The following is a 9,568-nucleotide window of genomic DNA, read 5'->3' on the forward strand; positions in this document are numbered from 1 at the left end:
CATTAATAGTTTTCCTATTAATTCGTTATTTTCCTATTACAAATCATCCTTACATTCCTCAAATAAAACCTAATCAATGCACCTTTCTTTTTAACATTGCTGGATTTGATTTGATCATATTTTATTTAGAATTTAAAAAATCAAAACTTATAATTATTAGAGAAATGCAAATCAAAACCACAATGACATATCACCTTTCATCTGTCAGAATGGCTAGCACCAAAAAGCCTACAAATAACAAATGTTGGCGAGGAGGCAGAGAATAGGGAACCCTCATACACTGTTGGTGGGAATGTAAATTGGTGCAGCCACTATGGAAAACAGTATGGAGGTTCCTGAAAAAACTAAAAATATAACAGAAGTACCATATGATCCAGCAATTCCACTCCTTGGTATATAACCAAAGAAAACAAAAACACTGATTTGAAAAGATACATGCACCCCAATGCACATAGCAGCACTATTTACAACAGGCAAGATATGGAAGCAAGCCAAGTGTCCATCAAAAGATGAATGGATAAAGAAGGTGCAGTATATACATATGTATATACAATGGAATTATTACTCAGCCATAAAAATAATGAAATTCTGCCATTTGCAGCAACGTGGATGGATCTAGAGAATATTATACTTACTAAAATAAGTCAGTCAGAGAAAGATAAATACTGTATGATATCACTTACATGCGGAATGTAAAAAATAATACAAATGAACACACACGCAACACCAAAACAGACTCAAAGGTAGAGAAAACAAACTAGTGGTGACCAAAGGGGAGAGGGAAGGGGCCAGGGGGCAAACAGGGGTCGGGGATTAAGAAATATGAACCATACTAGGTATAAAATTGACAAGCAACAAGGATATATTGTTTAGCAAGGGAATTATAGTCATTATTTTGTAAGAATTTTTAATGAAATATAATCTGTAAAAATACTGAATCACTATGCTATACACCTGAAAGTAATCTCATATTATAAATCAACTATATTTCAATTAAAAAATCTAAGCTTGAAAGTGATATTCAGGTATCATCTTCTTGTGTGCTATCTTTATCAGGTTTTGTGACTATAATTTTTAATTAATAGTGTTGATTTTAGGGAGCAGGACAGGAGAGAGGGGTGGACATGCCGATGAAGCTTCAGCTCTCCCTGTTGGTCATCCTGCTGCTTGCCTGTGGCTTCCTCTACCAGTTCACCCAGAAGTCCAGCTGCCTCTTCCCCCACCTGCCTCCCTACAAGTCCCAGCAGGGGCTGGAAGCCCTCCTGGGCCATGGGCGCAGCATCGTGTTCCTAGAGACCTCAGAGAGAATGGAGCTATCCCCGCTGGTCTCCTGTGCTGTGGAGTCTGCGGCCAAGGTCTACGCTGAGCAGCCTGTGCTGTTACTTATGAAAGGGCTCAACAATTCCATGCAGCTGCCCCCAAACTCCACTTCCCCAGCCCTTTCCCTCCTCTCGGCAATAGACAATGTTTTCCTCTTCCCTTTGGATATGAAAAGCCTGTTTGAAGACACACCGCTGTTTTCGTGGTACACGCAGGTAAGTGTTCAGAGAATCTCAGAATGTTGGTGTTGGGAAGGACCATAGAAAATGGGTCCAATCTAGCCATTTTATAGATGGGTAAACTGAGGGTAAGGCTAGATTGTCAGAGATAGGCTAGAACCCAGATCTTTTGACTCTTGCCTGGTCTTCATTCTACGGTGTTGAGTCCTGATTCAAGGAAACAGGAGAGACTTGATTTAGGCTTATCTTTACCCTGCTGCCTTTTGCTTTCACCTTATTTCTTAGAATTTCTTGAGACTATTCTTAACTGAATGAGTTTCTACATATTTTCTAGGTGTATAGACCATTCATTTTTCACTGACAGTTTTAAACCCATCTATGTTAAACTTTTTTTGCACCTAAGGGGGGAAATAAGGCAATATTTAACTAGAAAATGATGTAAATAGAAAATTCATGAAAGATCAGGTGGGTGCTGCTGTATGAGATTGGGTTACATTGAGATATGATCAAGAAACTCCTGGAGCTCTTAGGAATTTTGTAATTTTGTGCGAAACTCCCTCTACCTTTCCCTTTAAAGGACACTTGTGGTGGCATTTAGGGCCCATGATAATCCAGGATAATCTCAGCTCAAGATCCTTAATTTTGTTTTTTTTTTTTGGCCACACCGTGTGGCATGTGGGATCTTACTTCCTCGACCAGGGATCGAACCCACGCCCCCTGTGGTGGAAGCATGGGCCTCCAGGGAAGTCCCAAGATCCTTAATTTAATCACATTGGCAAAGATCCTTTTCCTATAGGAGGTAATATTTACAGGTTTCAGGAATTAGGACCGCTGAGTGGCTGTTATTCAGCCTACTACGGTATTTGTATAAGAAAAGAGAAAACTCCTGTCCCACCCTCTCTCATTCACCTGGGGACTGGGTGGGCTGTCCTGGGTGGGGGACACACTTGCACCTTGGGGGAGTCGGGCTGTGGTATCTTCTGCTCCAGTTAGGCTACAATAGGATAGCTGGTGGCCAGCTGTTAGGATGGCCTAGCGTGCCATCACTTGCTGGTGACCACTGGATTTGCTGCACTGATTTGGGCAACTGTAGCCCTTGAAGTTGCCCAGGGATGAGTACTGAGGGGGTGGGGAGGGAATGAGCAAACAGAATCCTAATCTCCTTTCTGGTGCTCACCTCTGGGGGAGCCTCGTGTTTTACGTTGATGTTAGTCCAATGCCCACATCAAGGTAGGCTTCCTTCCTTCTGTGCGGCTTTTGATATCTGGGTCTGTTCACTAATAATCACCAATTTACCAAAGAATCAACTTTACTTATTTTTACTGAAAGTAAGTGGGTCTCTGGAGTCAGACTGCCTGGGTTAAAATCTAACCTCTGCCTCTCTTACCTTGCACAAATGACTGAACTTCTTGGTCTTTCCTTTTAATTTTTCACTTGAAAAATAGGACTAATAATAGCACCTATTTCTGAGGATTTGTGTAGATTATAAGAGATCAGAACAGTTATTGATAAATTTTTTTTGAATTTTTGAATTAGATTTATTTTTTTATACATTAGGTTCTTATTAGTTATCCATTTTATACATATTAGTGTATACATGTCAATCCCAATCTCCCAATTCATCCCACCACCACAGTTATTGATAAATTGTAGCTATTATTATTCATGAGGTTTTCAGCAACTGTATACAATATAATGACGTTAATAGCTCAGGTGAAGATTTCTGCAAAGTCTTAGTGGACTTGCTTTCGTTTGGCTTTATAGTAGAATTTAAAAAAATGTTTCTTTTGTCAAAAGCCAAGGGTCATTGTTTAATCTTTTAATCAACATATTTAAATTCAGAAAAATCTACTGTGTTTTCTGTATTCAAAATTTTAGCATTCCATTTGGGAACACTGGCATTTATAATGGTTTATTTTTATTCGTTTCAAAGTCAATTTCTGTTTTGTTCACATTTCAGCGTTTTCAGTTATCCTTGACTCCTCTGTCTCCAGCTCCATATCCAATCCATCAGCACATCCTGACCAGCTTTATCTTTACCGTGTGCCCAGAATGTGACCACTTCTCTCATCTCCTTTATCGTCACCCTGGTCTAAATCACCATCATCTCCTGCCTGGATTATTTCAACAGCTTCCTAACTTGCCTCTTTGCTTCTGCCCTTGCCCCCTGCCCCCATCTATTTCCCACACTGGACCCAGTGTGACCCCTTTTAGACTAATTCAGATCACACCACTCCTTTCTTTCAAACCTTCCAAATCATTTCAGTCTTTACCCCAGCCTACGGGATCCTCCCTCACTCCCGCCCCTGTCCCCGCTCTGATCTGGTTTCCTACCCTTCTCCCTTCACTACTCTGCACTGCTGTTTTCCTGTTCCTGTACATAGTGAGCGTGCTCCTGCCCCAGGGCCCTTGCACTTGCTGTTTCCTCTACCTAGAGCCCTCTTCTCGGAGGTAGCAGCATGGTTCATCCACCCACTTCATCCAGTGTTCTGTTCGAACACAAGATAAGATAGTGCTGTATCCTGCCCCCTTCATAGCCCCCTCGCCTGACTTTTTTTCCTTCATATTCCTTATGAACACCCAACATATGATATATTTATTTGTTTGTTGTCTATCTCCTGCCAGTAAAGATTTTTATCTGTTTGTTCACTGCTGTATCCTTAGCAGCTTAGAGCTTGGCAAATAGCAAGTAGGCCTTCAATGAATATTATTAAAGGAATTAATTAGTGGATGAAGGCATGGATGCATTTTAAGATTCTTTTATCAATTTCTCAAAGAGCATAGCTATTAATCTATCTTATATTTTCATATTTATTTTTTTTTCTTTATCAGTTCTCAGCACTTTTAGGACTTACCAAAAAATTCTTCCTTCACAGTTTCATATTTGTGGTTAATTTCCATCCTGCTGAAAGTGACTCATAGGGTTCATTGTGAAATCCCTTCTGGGTTTCATCTTTCTACTGCTTTTTTCAAAAAACAATTTCATGAAATCTTTAAAAGCTGCTAAAACCTTCCCATTGATACTGATTGCTGTACACTTTTCACTTAAAGGCAACTTTTTTGGGTGGAGGTAATTTTGGTACATTTGCAATATTGGGCTTTTGGCAAATAGAGTTTTGGGAAGTTGGCTTGCTTCCTGCTCAGCTACCCTGTGCCTGGCCTCCTGCTGTGACATCCCTCCCTCTTCCCCTGCCTGGGGGCTGATTTGCACCTGTTCCTGCAGATCAACAGCAGCGCAGAGAGATACTGGCTCCACGTCAGTTCAGATGCATCCCGCCTGGCCTTCATCTGGAAGTACGGCGGTGTCTACATGGATACTGATGTCATCTCCATCAGACCCATCCCCGAGGACAACTTTCTGGCTGCGCAGACATCCCAGTTCTCCAGTAATGGGGTGTTTGGATTCCTCCCCCACCACCCTTTCCTGTGGCAGTGCATGGAAAACTTTGTGGAAAATTACAATTCAGATATTTGGGGCCACCAGGGTCCCGAATTGATGACAAGGATTTTGAGAGTATGGTGCAAACTCAGAGACTTCCAGGAGGTGAGCGACCTCAAGTGTTTAAACTTCTCCTTCTTACACCCCCAAAGATTTTATCCCATCTCCTATGCAGCGTGGAGGCGCTACTATGAAGCCTGGGACACAGAGCCGAGCTTCAACGACTCCTACGCACTGCATCTGTGGAACTACATGAACCAGGAAGGGAGGGCTGTGGTCAGAGGAAGCAACACACTGGTGGAAAACCTCTACCGTAAGCACTGTCCCAAGTCTTATAGGGACCTGCTTCAAGGTCCAGAGAGCTCGGTGACTGGGGAGCGGGGCCCAGGTAACAAATAGAGCCAATGTTGTGTCGTTGGTGCTACATCGTGGAACTGGCCACTTCCTGGAGTGCCAGACTTTCACCTGATCTCCACTTCCCCTAGGTGTGCGGATGCTCACCCACATATCAGTTACAGTTACAATTTTCCACATCATTCCACCAAAGAACTATTAGAACTAGTAAAGGAATTCAGTAAAGTGACAGTCAATACACAAAAAAACAGCTGCATTTCTAACCACTAATAATGAACCATCAAAAAGAAAAAGAAAACAATCCGAATGACATCTGCATCAAAAAGAACAAAACACCTAGGAATAAGTTTAACCAAGGATGTGAAAGGCCTGCACATTGAAAACTTTAGGACATTGATGAAGAAACTGAAGAAGATACAAGGAAATAGAAAGATATCACATGCTCATGGGTTGGAAGGATGAATATTGTTAAAATGTCCATTCTACCCAGAGCAATGTACACACTGAAAGCAATCCCTACCAAAATTCCAATGGCATATTTCTCAGAAATAGAGCAAAGGATCCTAATATTTGTGTGGAACAACAAAGGACCAGGAATAGACAAAGCGATTCTCAGAAAGGAGAACAGGCTGGTGGCATCTCGCTCCCTGACCTCTAACAATATTACAAAGCTACAATAACCAAAACAGTTGTGTGGTCCTGGCACAAAAACAGACACACGGACCAGATGAACATAACAGAGAGTCCAGAAATAAATCTACACGGGTGTGATCAGTTTATTTACGACAAAAGGGCCAAGAACATACAACAGGGAAGGGACAGTCCCCTCAATAAACAGCACCAGGAAAGCTGGACACCACACACCAAAGAACCACACTGGACACAGTCTACACTGCACACAACAGGGACTAAAACCCCACAGTTTTCTACATTGAGACCTTTCTCTCCTGGGTCCTCTGAAGAGGGATTCCCCCCAGCCCCCAGCAGTCAGTCGCACACAGGAAGTTTCTCCCCACTTTTCCTCACTTCTCTTCACTTTTTTCCTCACCGTTCTCTCCCAGTGGGACCTCCCTGGGACGGTCCTGAGAAAACTGTGCTCCTGTCCGCATGGATGCAGCCCAGTGTTGTCCTCAAGCTGAAACCCCAGCGGGTTCTAAGGAGACTGAGCACTGACAGCTACGTTGCCGTCCCTTTCCGGAAGCCAAAGTCCTACAGGTGCCGGAGGAGGTGGAGCTTCTGGTAGCTGAGCGAGGATGAAACTCTCACGTGCTCCGTGTCATAGAGGCGGGATCAGCGCCTCCTGCTGGCAGGAGTGGGGACGTGCAGGTAGCGCATGTCAGTAAGAGTGGGCTTTCTGTGAGTATAATAGAAAAATCCCAAAGAAGACCGTTGACGTAGAAGTATAGAAGTTCATTTCTCTCTCACGTAAGAGTAGTCTGAAGGCAGGCAGATCAGGGCGGGTATGGTCACTGCAGTCATCAGGGACCTAGGCTTCTTCCACCTTTCTGTTTGCCATCCTGCCCATGGTCCATATGGCAGCTTGATCTCCAGCCCATCATTTCTGCATTTCAGGCAGCAGGACGAAGGAAAGAGGAAAGGTGCACTTCCCTTATTTTATGAAGACTTCCTGCGAGTACCATATAACACTTCCTCTTACATCTCATTGACCAGAATATAGCTGCAGGAGAGGCTGGGACATTCAAGAAGGAAGAGAAAATGGGTGTTAGGATAGGCAGCTAATGGTTTTGCTACGTGTTATATTTACTTTTGTAAGGTTAATTACAGGATCTGTTAGAGAATTGGCTGGGGAAAAAAGAGACTTGATGTCTAGTCCTGAATTTGATATTCATTAAAACATTCAGTCAGTAATATTAATTGAGTCCCTTCTGTGTGCCAAGCACTGATTTAGATGCTGACGATGCTGCTGGATCAAGCAGACAAGGTCCTGTCTAAATCAGCTTGGGCTGCAATAACAAAGTACTATTCACCAGGTGGTTTATAAACAACAACAATTTATTTGTCACAGTTCTGGAGGCTGGAAGTCCAAGATCAGGTCGGCAGCATGGTTGGGTTCTAGTGAGGATCCACTTCTGAGCGGCAGATGGCACACTTCTTGTTGAATCCTCATATGGTGGAAAGCGGCAAGAAAGCTCTCTGGGGTCCCTTTTATAGGGGAACTAATCCCATTCATGAGGGTTCCACCCTCACGTCCTAAACCTCCCAAAGGCCCCACTTCCTAATATCATCACTTTGGGGGTAGGACTTCAACATCTGAATTTGGGAGGGGGGACACAAACATTCAGTCCATTGCAGGTCCCTAGTACTTACATCTTAATAACTGGCCACATCCCCCCTGGGATAGTGTCCTCTGCTCCCCAGGGTGTCTGCTATTCCCTACTCTACCCCAGTTGGCTTATAAAAGCAAATTACAAATTCAAATTTTAAAAACTGCTGGCCCTTCTACAGTCACATAAAAGTTTACCTCCCCTTTCTAGGAGGTATGAGAATTAATATTTCTTCTACAAATACTCATCAACCAAGATTTTCTAGAACTTCCTTTTTGGTAGCTGCTTTAACGGAAGCAGCTAATATAAACATAAGTTTATATTTTTCTCCATATATAAAATTATGATGCTTTTTCAAATGACATCCACCCATCCCCTTTCATTCTGATATTTCCCGCTTTGAGAATCACTGTTCTGACTGTCTTATTAAAAACTACCTGCAAGTCATGTCTCCTGCCCCAGCTTTATTTATTCCCAGCTACTTGCTCTGGATTCTTAGGTCCAGCCTGACCCCAGAGTGAGACTTTGAGGCCTGCTGCTACTCCCCATGGCTGCCCTCTGACCTGTGTCCCCAGAACCCCTGCTGGGTTTCAGCTCACCTGAGTCTCTCCACAGGTGAGGCTTCTTGGGCTAGCCCTCTGAGGGAGGAGAAGGGTCACACACGCTGGATCTAATTTCCACGTCTGGAGAATGCATGACAAATGGTCCTCCAACTAACATTCCCAGTCCCTAGGGTTTGGAAGGGTTTAATTAGAAACATTTTCAATATTTCAAAAATACATGAACTGTTTTATGATGGGACCAAATAAGTCAACCTGAATGTCACATTTCTTTATGCTGGGTTGTGATTATATGAATTCACTGTGGCAATATTGATAATTTGACATTTGTAGGGAGTTTTACATCGCAGCAAAATGTTTTTGATTAATAAAATGTGGGGAATAAGTTAATAATGTATTACTTAATAAATGCAGTTTTTTAAGTAGAAAAGAATATTTCAAAACTTGGTGGTGCTGGGAAAAAATGCATAGACTAAAACGTATATGATTAAAAAAAATAAGCACTAGAGGTGTAATGTACAACATGATGACTACAGCTAACACTGCTGTGTGATATATAGGACAGTTGTTAAGAGAATAAATCCTAGGGCTTCCCTGGTGGCGCAGTGGTTGAGAGTCTGCCTGCCGGTGCAGGGGACACGGGTTCGTGTCCCGGTCCGGGAAGATCCCACTTTCCACGGAGCGGCTGGGCCCGTAAGCCATGGCCGCTGAGACTGCACGTCCGGAGCCTGTGCTCCGCAACAAGAGAGGCCACGACAGTGAGAGGCCTGCATACCGCAAAAAACCCCCAAACAAACAAACAAAAAAAACAGAGAATAAATCCTAGGAGTTCTCTTCACAAGGAGAAATATTTTTTCCTCTTTCTCTTTCTTTTTACTGTATCTGTATGAGAATATGGATCCTAGCTGAATCTACTGTGGTTGTCATTTCACAATATGTGTAAATCATGCTGTATACCTTAAACTTATACAGTGATGTATGACAATCATTTCTCAGTAAAGCTGGAAAGAAAACATGGTGGTGAGGGGGGTATTGGGCAAAGTAAAAAGAGTAGTGAGTGGTAAGAAGCGTGGGATTCCAGATGATCCTGGATTCCTTCTGGCCTTCGGTGAGTCCAAGCCACACGTTTACATCATGATACATTTTGAATATAGGCCATTCTGGTGTTTTCCCCTATGTTAATTTTTTTCCAAATCCGACACTCGTTCTTAGAATTTCAAACAGTAAGATTGTACAGAGGAAAAGGTGAAAGTCTCTCTTGTACCACTGTCAAGTTTGGTATGTCTCTCACTTTTCTCTGCATATATATCCACGCTATTTGTAAAAAGTCTTGGCCACAGGCTTCCGAGTATCCACCACTATGGCCTCATCTGCCCTAGCTCTTTCCCGCCAGGACCCCCATAATGCAGCAACTAAAGGGTGAAGATGGGG

General features: G+C 42.9%; 1 protein-coding gene across 1 annotated transcript; it reads left to right on the forward strand.

Moving 5' to 3' along the window:
* Nucleotides 1–1,124: 1,124 nt before the first annotated feature.
* Nucleotides 1,125–5,337, forward strand: A4GNT (alpha-1,4-N-acetylglucosaminyltransferase; the record flags this gene model as incomplete). The annotated part of the gene is made up of 2 exons (XM_082840574.1): nt 1,125–1,535; nt 4,723–5,337. The coding sequence occupies 2 exons, from the start codon at nt 1,125–1,127 to the stop codon at nt 5,335–5,337; spliced, it is 1,026 nt and encodes a 341-aa protein (XP_082696700.1).
* Nucleotides 5,338–9,568: the final 4,231 nt, after the last annotated feature.

This window comes from Leucopleurus acutus (genome assembly GCF_964270905.1).
Source record: "Leucopleurus acutus genome assembly, chromosome: 5".
In the NCBI taxonomy this organism is placed as follows: domain Eukaryota; kingdom Metazoa; phylum Chordata; class Mammalia; order Artiodactyla; family Delphinidae; genus Leucopleurus; species Leucopleurus acutus.